Source organism: Vigna unguiculata, chromosome 10 (genome assembly GCF_004118075.2).
Source record: "Vigna unguiculata cultivar IT97K-499-35 chromosome 10, ASM411807v1, whole genome shotgun sequence".
Lineage (NCBI taxonomy): Eukaryota > Viridiplantae > Streptophyta > Magnoliopsida > Fabales > Fabaceae > Vigna > Vigna unguiculata.
Window position 1 is genome coordinate 25,674,252 of NC_040288.1, and position 15,528 is coordinate 25,689,779.

Here is a 15,528-nt window from a genome sequence, read left to right on the forward strand (position 1 = left end):
AATTTTGACTAAAAATAATTAATCTTCAAATTGATTTCTAATTAGAAAACTAATTTTTAAACGTTGTTTGTTTTTGACTAAAATTGTCCATTATTTAAATGTTTTTTTTTAATATTTGTAATAATTTCTAAGAACATTAATATATTCACAATCCCATTTAAACATAGAATGAGATGATATCTTTATACAATTATTCAATGAATGTTTTAAGCGTCAAAGTATTATTTAAAATTTCCTATGGCCCATGTTTTCCCCCTTTCACTCTTATAAATTCTCCCTTCAACGCTTCCTTTCTCTTCATTCTAACTTGTCACTCTTCCACTTTACCAACTTTTCTCTCACCTCCAAACATGACTTCCCAATTTCTCATCCTCTCCCTACTCGTCTCTTGTCACGTACTCACTTCCACTCTCGCCGATGAAACTGGTTTCGTCGGTACCCTAAACCGTAAGGAATTAGGTTTACATAAAAAACATAAGGTAATTAGCCATTTCAGGTTCTTCTTCCACGAGAGGTTTACCGGCAGCAACGCCACCTCAGTGTCCGTGGTTCCTCCACTTCCAAACTACAACACCACTTCTTTCGGACTGGTGGGTGTCTCCGACATCGCGCTGAGGGTGGGGCCAGAGCCAAACTCGACAGTGGTCGGAAAAGTTGAGTCTTTGTACGCCGGCACGTCGCAAACGGAGTTCGATCTGTTGCTGGTTGCGAACTTTGTGTTGACCGAAGGGAAGTACAATGGCAGCACCATTGTTGTGTTGGGGAGGAACCGTCTCTCCCTTAAGGTGAGGGAGATGCCTGTGATTGGAGGAAGTGGGGTTTTTAAATTTGCTACAGGTTATGCAGAAAGCAACACTCTTTACCTTGATGCAGAGAGATCTTCAATTGAGTACAACATCTATGTTTCACATTACTGATGACTACGTAGGAAATGTGCTTATATGTGTCGAATTTCTGTTAATGTTCCATAAACAGATACGATGGAAGGAGTTTTAGAGTGTTTGTTTTTCATGGTGGTGAAGCTTCCAAGAATTATATACAAGTTAAATTGTACTTACATTTATGTTCAATAACGTTGAAAATGAGATTACTTACAGATTGTACTTACATTTATATTCAATATTGAAAAATGTTATTTGTGACCTATACTATGCCCTATCATCACTAAACTATTTTATTTAATTTTTGTTTTAATAATTTTTTTAAAGAACTGTAAATAATTCACTAATTTATAAATTTAAATTATATTTAATTTTGATAGTCATTGTTGTTCACACGAATCGATTCAAGATATAATTGTTTATTTTTGTAGAAATTCGTAGCTTTTTTAAGCAACTCCAATACCATGCTAAAATGGTTGTAGAAGAAGAGTTATTTCAAACAACAATAATTTCTTTTTTAACAATTCTTTAGCATTTACTCTAGGAGATTGTCCAATAATTTACTTGAAAACATTCATGATTTGTATAAAATTATTTTAAAAAATGAATAATATTAATTATACTTTTTGAGGCTTATTCAAGACTTAAGAAATTCTTTGAAGCATATTGATTTAATCTTTAAAAATATAAAATATTTTCTGTCATTAAAATAGATAATATTTTATTTAAAAATATAAAAATGTAATTATTACTTACATTATTACAAAAATGTAATAACAAGTGATCACTTTAATATAGATCTAGGAAAGCGAATAATAACAATTAGTTAATTTAATAACTTAGATTAAATAACTGAAATGAGACATTTCTTTCACTTTTTTTTTAATTGTAAAAACAAAATATGAAAATACAATAAGTAAGACCAAAATAGTTATTTCCATATGTTTATTGTTATATTCGTAAATAATCTTATAAAGTATTAATAACTAAAATGAGAAATTAAAATGGTCAACTCTGACGGTACGTGAGTTGTCTGATTAGGCTCTTTCATCGTCAAAAAAGACAGTTTTAAAATTTTGAAATGGTCAAAATTCGTGTTCAATGAATGCATCTACGCTCATGTGTTGGTCCAAAATTTGGTTCCATCTTTAAAAACCTTTGCTTTCAGTCTTCTGAAAGGAGGTCGTCATTCACCTTCTTCAACATGCAAACTCTTTTACGACCTTTTTCTTTGTCTTGTCAGTCAGCTCTCACTGTATACTTTCTATATGTCATTAATATTTATGCCGCATGTATAATTGTCATAAAAATGTTTTTCTTTAACCGTTATAGAAAATATTTACTGCACTAGTTTAATAAGATCTCCATTCTAGGATAACCTTCATCTCTCTTGTGTATGAAGGATGGTAGGGATGCTAATCGAATGAGTATGAAATTTATTATCTCATCCTTATTTTGGAAGAAAAGAAATTCATTTTATCTTTATATTTAATAGGTATAAACTTTTTGTTTTATCATCAGATAGAATGTATATCTACTTTCTTACATTTTAATATTAATTAATTATTTTTTATAAAAAAATTAAAATAAAGGTAAAGAAAAAATATAATGTTATCTGATATTTAATATAAAAAAGGACGTATTCACGTTTGTTTAATGTAAAATATTTAGGAAAAAAAATATAATAATATAATTTAAAAATTTGAATACCAAATAACATTTGGATGAAAGTGAAAAAAGTTATAAAAATATTACATAATTACACATAAATATAATTTCATGACAACCAAATATTTAGTGATTTTACAAACATTAATGAAACGAACTTGAAAAAGTTGAACCATATTTATAAAATGTTATAAAAAGAAAACAAATATTGAAGTGTATAAATATTTCAAAATATCTCCTTACTCCATTTCTCTAAATTCTAGTGAAATATCTCTTTTTATACACTAATAAAATTATAAGACACCACTTAAATGTAATCAGACAAAGAAAAAACGATTAAAGTAATAATATATACTTCTATTTTAAACATAAATCTTTTCTCTTTTGAATTTTAATCTTGATTGGGTGATAATAAATAAGATTCATGCCAATGACATTAAATTATTATATTATAATAAAAACATCTTTATATAATTTCACTGCTAAGATTACCTTTATGAGAATGAGTTAGAAAATAAAGATTATTATATAAAAAATGGTTAAAACAATATTCTGCATGATAAAAAAACAAATAAAAGTATTAAAAATAAGTAAAAATCATCAAATGTGTGTCTTAGAAATGATTTGATACATCATTCAATGAAATCACACAAAGAAAAAAATGTATATTGAAAGTGTGATAAGATAAAAAGTACATTGGATATATGATACAACTTTCTAAATATTAAATTAGTCAAATCATTTAGCGAAAATAAATATTATTTTAGTGAAACAAAAAGTTTTTCAAATGAACAAAAGTGTAAGCATCGAAGAGAATATTACCTACTAATTGAAAGATTTACATGATTGAATACTTGTATTTGAGAATAAAACATTCTTGTATGAAAAAATAAATAATAAATAAAAATATTAAAATAGAGTATAAATACTCAAAATGGAAACCTAAAAAATATTTAATTCACTAAAATTGATAATATACCATTTAAACATAATCACACAAAGAAAAAAAAAATGTGTAATCAAAGTTGTGATGAGAGTAAAATTATGTAGGATAAGTAAGTGCTTTTTGTGACTATAGAAATTTAAATGGGACGAGGATGGGGATAACGATGGAGATGCAGATGAAGATGACAATGAGAATAAGGATGGGGATGAGACTGATATATACATGTTCATCCTTTCCTCATATCTAATTAAAAAAATGGGAAATTATTGGTACCCGGTCAATACATGATTCTATACAAAATTGGTATAGATTCAAACAATACTCAAGTATACTAGTTTATTTGTTATCCCTAAATTTTTGTCGTCTAAAGTAGATGACATTTTGATACACTCGTACTAAGTGTTTTATTGGAATAGGAAAACTAAGTTAAGAGTATTTACAAAATTTTATAAAACCATTTAATTCTTCTTATGAAGTGTTTACGTGGTCAACACACTTCACCATGGCACGATGTCGAAATGATCATATGTTACATAATATGAGGATGCAATATATTGTAAGATACGAACTATTTGGGAAGGTAAAGAACCTTTGTAGATAAAGTGATCCATAATAGTTGTTCTTAGTAATCATTTTTTTTTCTTTTTTATCTCTCGATCTTCAAAATCCTTAGTTTAATTGTAAAGGTTATCGATAATATCTTCAATAAATTTCACTATGCAAACCGTTAAGTCCCAATTTTAACATGATTTGCATAGCTAATTGCACCTCTTTTGGGTATTGTTTTGCTTTAGTTTTTTTTATTTTAGTTAAGATGTATATTTTCATGTAAAAATTAGTGTTTTTGTGAAAATTTGTTAATAAAGTGTTTTTAAGTAGATTTTTGTTTTAGTCTCTAATTTGTTGTATTTGTAGTAGCATAGTTAAAATTTTCATTCTTGATTTTTGTGTGCAACGCAATTTTTATTCTCGACTAAAATTCCAGCTTTGATTTTAGGTGTTGTGAATTAATTTTGATCGTGGTGCACTTGACGTGAGAGGAAAGAGCTCTTGCTTTTGGTGTTATGAAGTGAAATACAGTTGGTATATCTATCCCGTTTTTGTAGTTTAAAGAAGTTTATACAACTATGTGAACATGACTGACTCTCTCCACGTACCTGGTGTAGGAGGTCATCTTTGAAGAACTGGAGCTGGAATAGACAAAGGCAATTGATGATCTCCGGTTCCAGAGCAATCACACCAGCAAGTACACTAGTTCAATTGTAGTACCAAATGTCGTATTAATAGGGATTTGATCAATTTTTATCAAAATCATGATGTTATTTGGATTTGATGTTAAAACGGTTTGATTTTAAAATATGATGGTGATCTAAAATTCAAAGTTAAAATTGAATAACTCAATGATATAAAACATGTTCAAAATATACTTCATGCTCCTTTCTTATGCATGGTTACTATTTCATTGAATTAACAATGTTCGTTCATTGTTCTTGGAAGTACACTAATGTAACTCTAAACCTATGTCTATAGTCTAGGACCTAAAGACCTTCAAACTTAGTGTGATTTATCTACTCCTAATGAATGAACTCTTTGCATTAATTTGAATGAGACTCTATCACTAGTTAAAGAATATAGGTGCATGTCTACCACCTAACAATATTAGATGGCTCAATAAGATCTATAAGGCAAATTAGCTTCTACCTAATTCGAGTTATATATGCAATGGATGATTGATCAGTCCATCACACGTGAAATGCGAATTGAATCACTTAACATATGAAAGAACACTTGAATAAAGCAATAAAACAATATCAATACATAAGTTCAGCGAGCTACATCCAATTCCAACACTTAGAAGTTCAGCAACTCATGATGATCCTAGCAATTAATCCTAGGAGTTGTTATCCATTCCTCATGTCTCCTCTAATCTAAGAAATATTACAAGTGAAATGAGATAAAGAGACTCCTGAGAGAGAAACTAGAATCTACAATGGAATTATGGATATCAAATAAGTGGGGCCTGCCCCTTAATTTATAGAAAATGGGAGGTTGGTTGTAGCTCTAAACATAGTGGCCAATCTTGTGAGCTTTCCTTCTGTGGAGGGTTTCCTTGTAGCTTAGACTTTGTTCTAAGTGTTCATTCCCACATTCAAAAGCTCCAATTCTATGTGCTAATTTATTAAAATTGATACGTATGTCACAATACACAACCTTTTTTTCTCTTCTCCATTTTCCAATGTTGTATCCATCACCCATATAAAACCTATATTTTACTTTTTTTCTCAACCAAATTATTTGTTGTGGGTTGCACTTAAAGTTATTATGCTTATAAAAAAAATTATAATTCTTACATTAACACTCTTCTGACACTTAATTCACCTTCCCATGAGTACTAAAAATATAAAAAAAAATTAAATCTACTTTTGGTTTAACCAAGATTCAAACTCACTACCACCAAATCTCAAGCAAACACTCCAAACCAAAGAGACTATCACATTTATCTTGTCATAAATGTACACATCGAACATCATAAATATATAGTAATCATGCACACAAGCATGTTTAATAAAATACAATAAACATAAATTACACCAGATGCACATAATAGGAATAAAAAACATGACTTTCAACCCATAACAAGGCTCTAACTAACTGTATTACTCTTCACTTCTAGCCTAATTAATATTTATTATTTTAAATGGGCATTTTGCACGTCCAACACCCTTCATGATATTTTATTTATTTTTCCTAGGTCTTACATACCTTCATAGCTTCACACCTCCATGGCTTCAAGGCACCACACCATTGCTAAAAGCATGCGAAGATGAAGTGGTTCGTCGTTGTTTTGTGTCTCAGCGAGTGAGAGGTAACTAGGTTCATTGTATTTGTCATGTAAAATTGCTTGATGGATGGTGTTGGTCGGGTCGAGTGGTGACGTAATAGACTTAAGTGGAAACTTGTTCTTTGTGTTGAAGTGGGGCTGCTACCTTTTGCTGATCGTGTCGCTGTCTTTCGTAAGCTTTTGGCCGTTATGTTTTGATGGCTTTGGCCGCTAGGTTTTGGTTGTTCTTGGTCGCTATGTTTTGATTGCTTTGGTCGGTATGTTTCGCGCGTGTTTGGTCGTTGTGTTGCGCGTGTTTTAGGCCGCTATGTTGCGCGTGTTTTGGGCCGCTATGTTTCGGTTGTCCCTTGTGTCACTTGGCAGGATGTCAGGTGTATTGAAACGTCATGATCGTCAGTTGACAGGGTGTCAGGTGAAAGGACGTGACTGTTGGCTTTACTATGTTGTTAGGGTGCGTTTTTTGAAGCGTTTTTTGGGGGTTGGGCCTTGGGCTTCTAGTGTCTGGGACAAAGATGAAGGGGCGTGAGCGTGGTCTTTAAAAATGGTTTCGCTCATTTGCTTCTTAATCATGATTTTGGTTTCTGAAGTTTTGTTGTGATTTCTCTATCTATTGTGTTATTTGTGCTTCCGTTTCTGCCGCGTACCGAGGTATGTCGACTTCTTCTAGTGGTTCTAATTCCGGTGATTCTAGAGCCAATTTTGGGGGTCTTAGGTTAGAGTTCCTTAGCACTTCGTCCGAATCCTTGCATATTGAGGTGGAGAGAGAAGTTCGTGAAGATCCGGCTAGTGAGCATGCAGAGTCGCTTTGGCCGAAGAAGGAGGGATATAATTGGGTGGCCGAGGGCGTTAGGGAGTGTTTTTCGAAGTATCGTTGGTCGAGGCTCCTTAGGTCTTGGTTAAATAGCATATATTTGTTTGAGAGGGGAGCCGACACGAACGCCGTTTCCATTGAGCGAGTAAGTGGGGTGGAGACTGTATGTCATGGTCGTAAGGGATTGGAAGATGATTTCTTCTATGTTTATGCATGCATGTTTATGAAGTTGCATGTCTGATTGCCTTTTGACGAGTTCACCATGGGGGTATTGCGGAAGCTCAACGTGGTGCCTACCCAACTCCATCTGAATAGTTGAGGGAGCCTTCAGGCTTTCAGGCTTATTTGCAAAGAGTTGTATTTGATGCCAACTCCCAATAATTTTTTGTATTTCTATGTGATGCGTCTAAAGGATCCGATCTCGTGGCCCTCTTAAGATTGGTTCTTTAGACGGTTTCACCCAGTTTTTTAAGAAGTTTAAAGATAGTTTCTTCCGCATGCGTATTCTGACCGCCAGCCATTTGTTATATTATGACGACAACGGGTTTCCTAAGTTTCCATTTTATTGGACCAAGGCACTTGCTCGTCTGGACACAATTTCTAAGGACGTGTTAGATGTCGACAGTATGCGGGTGGTGGATGTGCTTGAGAAGTTACCGACTAGGGTACCTGGAAAATGGGTTGTTTGCTGTTATTTGACGGATAGTCCTACCAAAGATTTATGTGGTATGTTTTTTGCGTTTTTGGTTATTGCTAGTGTTGGACTAACCTGAAGAACTTTGTTTTGTGTAGGTGTAATGGCGCATCATGCGAAGAAGATGGGTGGGGAGGTTGATCTTTTTGCCAATATTCATGACAAGATGGGGAATGTGGCCAAGGCAGAGCGACAATCGCAAGCGCTGAAACTGGTTGGCCCAGTTGTGGATACGTATCGTCCTGTTGCGAAGAGAATGAAAGGTGTTGGGAAAGATAGTAAGAGGCTTCGTGCATTAGCTAAGACTAGGGGCGTGGGGTTAAGTGGGTCGAGTAACCCGGATTTGGGTGGGTTTGAGAAAAGTAAGATCCAGATGAGGAAGGGGGTGGAGATCAAGCTGAGTGATACCGAGGTGGGCGTAGTGGAGGCAGCTGATCCTGGGTTGGTGATGAAGGCGTTGAACGAGTATCTGGCCTAGGGAGTCGTGTTGGGCATGAGGGTGACGACTATGCTGCAGGAGGAATTGGGTGCTGGGGACAAAAAGAAACTGGCTGAGGATATTGCTTCATTGAAGAGTTTGAGGGAAAGTGACTAACAGTCTTGGGCTGAGGAAAAGAAGAAGTTGGAATCGGAGGTAAGGAGATTGAAGTTAAGCCTTACTGGTGCCGAGAAGAAGCTGAAGGCTAAGTAAGTAGAAATGGATGAGGTTATTGCTGCAAAAGAGGTGGCTGCAAAGGAAGCGACAAGCGAGATATATGGGTTGCAGCAGGCTGTTTATTCCGAGCATGTGAATGGCTTCCAAAAGGCTTTGAGGCAAACCGACTTCTTATATAAGGAGGTCTCTGTGTCGGACTATCGCTTTAACGTGAATCTTGATGTGTATGATAATCGCATGCTGGATGTCGCGAGATTAGCCGCCTGAAAGCTGAGCAGGAGGTGACGATGGTGGGGAACGAGGGGACGGTTGCAATGACTCTTCCGGCCAATGCATATGAGGTGATGCCGGAGGGGGAGGATGGTGAGGAAGATGCTGAGGATGCGGAGGAAATGGCTGAGGAGGTTAACGACGAGGTTGCTGATTAATAGTTAGGTTGTTGGGGGCAGGTCGTCGAGCTTTTTGTTTGTTGTTATTGGGGGCGAGGTCGCCAAAATTTTACTTTGTTTTTTGGTTAGATTTGGGTACCATAGTTGCGATTCTGCTTTGTTGTTGGCATATTGGTACTTAATGAGTTATTGTACTTTGTATTCGCATTGTTTTGTGATCTTTATTACGTAGGTGAGTGAAATCTCGAATGCTCGTCGTCAGATGCCTAGTTTTGTTCATATTTAATTACTTGCGCATTCTTGGTGTTATAATTGGTGGGGTGGTTTCCCATGTTTCTGGTTGTTATTTTTGTTGACGACTCTGATCAAATGGGAAATGGTTAGTTCCGTTCGACCAGCGGCTCTTAGATCAGAGGCCGAGAGATGTTTTTGTTAGACATCGTCTGGTGGCTCTTAGATTAGAGGCCAGGAGCTTGTGCAATTAGTTAAGAAATGCTTGCAATCGTCGAACTTTCATTACTGGTAGATGTCTCATTAAAACCTGCCTGGCCAAAACCCTCCTTAGGGAAAAAATGTAAGGTTAGGAAATAGTACATCTTTGATTACAGTGTTGAGTTAATACATGATTTAACTAAAATAAAATTTCAAGTGGGAGACGTTCCAGGTGTTGGGGATTGGGTCTCCCGATAGCCGTTCTAGTCGGTATGCGTCGTTGCCTACCTCTTGCAATATGCGGAAGGGTCCCTCCCAGTTTGGTGAAAATTTGCCTTCATGCTTCCAGGCTTTACTTGACATCCTCCAAACTAAGTCCTTGATGAGTACGTATTTTTGCCCTCATTTAATGTTTAATTCTGGGTATTTAATTAAATTTGTGTGCCTAAAGAGTGATTTAATTGATAATTTTGATAATTAGGTTGTTTGAGCTTGTGTGATAAAAATGTCTTAAAAAGTGATTTTTAGCTGCATAAATTATTTTTGGATATTTTAACATTTGTTGATGCAGCTGAAGTTAAGTTTTAAGCTCATTTAGAGGTGTGGAAATAAATTGATTAAAGCTTCATGACACCTTAAAGATAAATCAAAGAATAAGAAATTATCAAAAGCACAAAAATTCAGGCCAAGCATTACATGAAGACGGCAAGAAAAGCTTGAAAAAGTGAAGAAGTTTGGCTAAACCAAGAAGAGAGGAAAGAAAAATTGGACCTTGCGGTTTTCTTTATCTTTATGATAGAAGATAATTTGGGAAAATATATCTTTAGATATTTTATTTGATATTTTTAAATAATTATCTTATTTAATTATATCATAAAATATTAAAAGATAATAACTACCAAATCTTTTTAAATATGACAAGATCTTCTTGAATCTTTTTAGTTCCACAACAAACAAATATATCTTGAAGATATTGGATTATTTAGAAGATAATTTAAGGAGATTGCAAAGGGTTGATTTGGAAAATTAATACAAATATTAATTGGTGATAATTTATCATATATCTTTAAGTAATTAATTAATTTAATTATATTAGATATTGATATTATCAACCAATTATATTTGTCAAATAGTATATCTCTCCAAGTATTTTTAAATATTTATATTTATCTTTATTCCAAAAGATATTTGAGAGATTTTAGCAACAGAAAAGCTCAGTCCAATTCCTATATAAAGAGACCAAGGGAGAAGTAGAAAACAAGCTCGGGACTTCGGAGTTTTGGAACCCTTAGGGGTGCCTAATTTCGTTTCCTTTCTCTCTCTTTTCTTCTCTCTATTCTTCTTTTTGTTTTGTATTCCATGAATTACTAAACTTCTTGGGTTGATTCCATTGTAATTTCATTATGGATTTTGAGGTTAGAATGAATTAATTTCTTTGTTCTTTTTATTATTGTTGAGGTTTTAATTTATCTATGTCTTTTATCTTTGAATCACATAAAAAGTAATGATTTTAAATCTATATGCATATTGATCATATGAGTCAAGGGTTTTTAAATTTAATTGAGACTTTACTTTGATTTTATTTAGAAACTTTCATGTGATTAAATGAGTTTTTACCAATAATTGAGACTTTACTTTGATTAAAGGTATTTACTCTAACGAAAATTAATTGAGACTTTACTTTGATTAATTAAGCTTTTTATTTGGTGAGGAGATAAAAGAATAGACATGATTAGGCATAGTAAAATTTGATTGAGACTGTACTTTGGTTGAATTTACTGTGGATAATCTAAAAGTTCTCACTTTTAATTGAGACTGTACTTTGGTTAAAAGTGAGAACGCCAACAAATTCATTGAGACTTTACATTGATTAATTTGTAAATCTACAACAATAATTAATTGAGCAATAATCTTTAGATAACCGATGATGAATCTATTTTGGAAAAGCAATGGAATCAATCTATTTTCTTTACTATTGTTTTTATTTCTTTTTATCTTTTAAACTTTATTTCTATCTTTGTTTATATTAATCCCCTATATTTTTTATTTTATTTGACTAACTCATTTGTATAGTTTTATAAAAACTAATTTGTTAAAAATCAATTCCGTGTTCGTTGGGAGACGACTTAGGGTTACTTTACCCTTTCTATTTTCTTGACTACTATCTTAGCAATACTGAAGTTGCTATAGTTTAGTAGTATTAATTTGATCGCGTCAACGACAGCGTTATCAGTCCCCCTTTTGAAAGGACCGGGGGTTGAGTTTTGAGTTGTATTTTCTTGCTGCTCGAAGTTTGGTTGCCATGTCTTGGATGTGTGCCCGCTCTCTCCTTTCTACAAGCAGGTCGAGGTGTGTGTGCTTCGTTGGAGACGGGTTCGAAGTGTGTTTGGCGGATGGATGGTTCTCTGATTTTTACAGGTACCATTGCATCGGTACCATAAACCAAGTTGTATGGAGTTTCTTTGGTTGAGGATTAGAGGGTGCATCTGTATGCTCAAAGTACTTCCATGAGTTCTTCTGGCCATTTCCCTTTGGCGGTATCGAGTCTCTTCTTTAACTGGTTAAGGATGACCTCGTTCGCGGCTTTTTCTTGGCCGTTATTTTGTGCGTGTTCAACTAAACTCGTAATGTGTTGAATGTTGAGGTTTTGGTAGAACTCTATGAGGCCCTTGTCAATGAATTGTCGCCCATTGTTCGTGATGATAGTGTGAGGTATCCCATACCGACAAATGATGTTTCTCCAAACGAAACGTTGAACTTGTTTGGCCGTGATGTTTGCGAGTGGTTCAGCTTCAATCCATTTGGAGAAATAGTCGACTTCGACTAGGAGAAACTTAACTTGTCCTTTTCCAGGCGTAAACGGTCCCACTATAGCCATTCCCCACTTGGAGAATGGCCAGGGTGACGATATGTGGTGCAGTTGTTCCTGGTACAGATGGGGGCAGGGGTCGTGCTTTTAGTAGGGTTGGCATTTCTTGACAAAATTGGTGCAGTCTTGTTCCATTGTTGGCTAGAAGTATCCCGCCTGGAGGATTCTTGCCGCCATTGTTTTGGGGCCAGAGTGGTATCCGCATGTGCCTTCATGTATCTCCTTCATGACGTAGGATGTTTTATCGCTCGTGATGCACCTAAGTAGGGGTTTGCTGAAGCCTCTTCTGTATAGTTCTCCAGCTATCAGTGTGTATCTTGCCGCCTTCCTGACCCATCTCTTTCTTGGTTGGCGGGTACTTCACCTTTTTCGAGATACGTGATGAAAGGACTTATCCAAGACTCCTTAGTGGAGACCTCAAAGCATTCCGTATGTGTTTGTATGGATGGGACGGTGAGTACTTGCTGTAGTAGGGACCTGTAACGACCCTTATTTTTCGTGCTTGCAAGTTTTGATAGGAGGTCGGCTTTGACATTGTCGCTTCTAGGTACATGTTCGATCTTGAACTCTTCTAGTTTCCCTAACAAGTTCATTGCTAGATGGTAGTATTGTGACAGGAGGTCATCTTTGACTTGGTACTCACCAATGAGGTGTCTGACGGTGAGCTTGGAATCATTTTTGCATAAGAGGCACTTGGCTTCCATTTTAAGGGCTAGGTGCAATCCTGCCACGATGGCCTCGTATTCAGCCTGATTGTTTGAAGTTTTGAAAGTGAAGCAGAGGGATTGTTCGATGAGTACGCCCCCTGGACCTTCGAGGACGATTCCTGCACCGGCGCCTCTCGTGTTAGATGATCAGTCAACATGCATGGTCCAACATGCATGGTCCAACGACGTTAGGGGAGGCCGCGATGTACACTAGCAAAGGAAAACTGAATCGTGGTTTGTTTAGAATTGGTGGTGTGGCCAACAGTAGTTTCAGTTGGTCGAAGTTGTTCTGGCATGTTTCGTTCCACTCGAACTTGGCAGACTTTTTGAGCAGGTTTATCATGGGCTTGGTTTTGTCCGCTAGCTTGGGGAGAAAACGAGCAATAGTTGTCATCCGTCCAACGAGCCTGTGTACTTCTTTGACGTTGTTAGGGCTGCGCATGCTTATGATGACCTGGCATTTCTCCGGGTTTGCCTCGATGCTACGTCAGGTTAACATGAATCCAAGAAATTTGCCTCCGTCGACCCCAATAGTACATTTTTCCGGATTAAGGCGCATATTGTATTTCTGTATGGCGTTGAAGACTTAAGTAAGATCCAGGGCGTGTTGGGTGGGGTTGGGGGACTTGACCACTATATCGTCGACATACACTTCGACGCTGTTGCCGAGTAATGGCTTGAACACTCTGTCCATCAGCCTTTGGTAGGTGGCGCCTGCGTTTTTAAGCCCGAAAGGCATGACCTTATAGTAAATGTTTGCCTCTTCTGTAATGAAAGCGGTCTTGATCGCATCCTCTTCTGCCATTGGTATCTGGTTGTATCCAAAGTATGCGTCAAGGAAGCTTAGGGTACCACTTCTAGCGGCTCCATCCACCAAGCGGTCTATGTTTGGTAACGGGTAGACGTCTTTGGGGCATGATTTGTTCAAGTCCGTATAATCGACACACATGAGCCATTTACCATTTTGTTTCTTGACAAGGACGACGTTAGCTAGCCAAGTAGTGTACTGCGCCTCTCCAACGAACCCTGCTTTCATTAACTTTTTTTCCTCGCACTTAGCAGCCTGCCTTCATTCTTCTCCCACTTTCCTTTTCTTTTGGGAGATAGGTTTAGCTTCTTTAAACACGGAGAGTCTATGCACGGTGATTCTGGGGTCAACACCATGTAGATTTGCGACCGTCCAGGCGAAGAGGTCTGCGTTTTTCTTGAGAGTATCCTCTATCGCCTTCTCCCCCTCGCTTTCCATGGTGGTTCCTATTTGCAGGGAGTGGTCTGGTTGGTCTAGAGGGAAAAGCTTGGTTTCTCCCACTGGTTCGATTCTTTCCTCATTGTTGATTCGAGGGTCTAGGTCTTCTGCTTGGATGATGGTTGCTGCTTGTGTTTTTTCTAAATTATTGGTGGTGAAAGGGGGGTACAAAAGTTTTAGACTAGCCATATAGCATTCTTTGGCCGCCTTCTGGTCACTGTGCACGATTATGATGCCTCCTAGTGTCGAGGGAAACTTTAGGGTGAGGTGTGGAGACTATGGCTCCTAGGGAGTTGAGAGAAGGACATCCCCAACAACATATTGTATGAAGTATGGGCATCTACTATGAGGTACCAGATCAAAATTGTCTTGGTCTGCCTTCCTTCTCCGAAGGTGGTGTGGAGATCCACATATCCTCGTGTTAGTACCCTTGCTTCGAAAAATCTGTATATAGGTTCGTCATAAGGGGTTAGTTCCTTAGCGGGGATCTGGAGCTACTGGAAAGTTTTCCAGTATATGATGTCTACTGAGCTGCCTTGGTCGATCAACACTTTCTTTACCGCGAAATTTTTGAGTTCTACAGTTATGACCATAAGGTCGTCTTGGTTGGGGTCAACTCCTTGAAAGTCAGAGTCGCTAAAGGTAATGGGTGGCAACCTTCTCCTGGGTCCCCTCGAGACGGCGTGGACAGAATGGATTGCCCTCAGGTGCTTTCATCTAGAGGAGGAAAAGCATCCGTCTCCAGCAAACCCTCCTAATATAGTGTTTATCGTCCCTCTCACGAGGGCCTTTCCTCTGGGCATCTTCTGCCTTGTGATGGCTCCTCTCTTCTCCGTTTAGCGTTCGTGTTCCTTCTGGTTTCCCGTCTGGGTTCCCTTGGTTTGGTTCTTTGGTCGTCTCTTCGCTGAGGGTTTCTATGGGGGTATTTCTCGTACTGGGGTCTAGGGTTCCCTTCGATCATATTTTTGACATAGTGCTGCAGGTGTCCGGCGCACACAAGCTCTTCTATCTTCTCACAGAGGGTTTCACACTCCTCTATTGTGTGGCCGTTGTTTCGGTGGTAATGACAATATTTGCTTAGGTCGGCATTTGGTGGGTTCTGAAATCTCTTGGGCGGGGGAATGAGTTATGCTTGTAGTACTTCGTCAAGGATGTGGGACTTGGAAGCATGAGGGGGGCATAGTTGGAGAATCTGGCTTGTTTCCTCTCCCTGGGGCGGATCTGTTCCTGTCCCGCGGGCTCCCTGCTGGTCCTCTTGGTCTCCAATTGGGTTGGGGGGCCTGGACTCTATCTTGATAGTGCCGCATTTCCTCGACTCTGATAAACATCGATGCTCTCTTTCGTAACTCTTGCATTCCCAATGCTAGATGCATGGCAAGTTCATCGGC

General features: G+C 37.1%; 1 protein-coding gene across 1 annotated transcript; it reads left to right on the top strand.

Annotated features, from left to right (window-relative positions):
* Positions 1-305: 305 nt before the first annotated feature.
* LOC114167497 (dirigent protein 22-like) lies at positions 306-1,081 on the top strand. The gene has a single exon (XM_028052595.1). It carries the CDS (start codon positions 351-353, stop codon positions 915-917), a length of 567 nt encoding a protein of 188 aa, XP_027908396.1. The 5' UTR covers positions 306-350; the 3' UTR covers positions 918-1,081.
* Positions 1,082-15,528: the final 14,447 nt, after the last annotated feature.

Coding starts and splice junctions, on each gene's coding strand:
- LOC114167497 (XM_028052595.1), top strand. CDS start 351: ATGACTTCCCAATTTCTCATCCTCTCCCTACTCGTCTCTTGTCACGTA.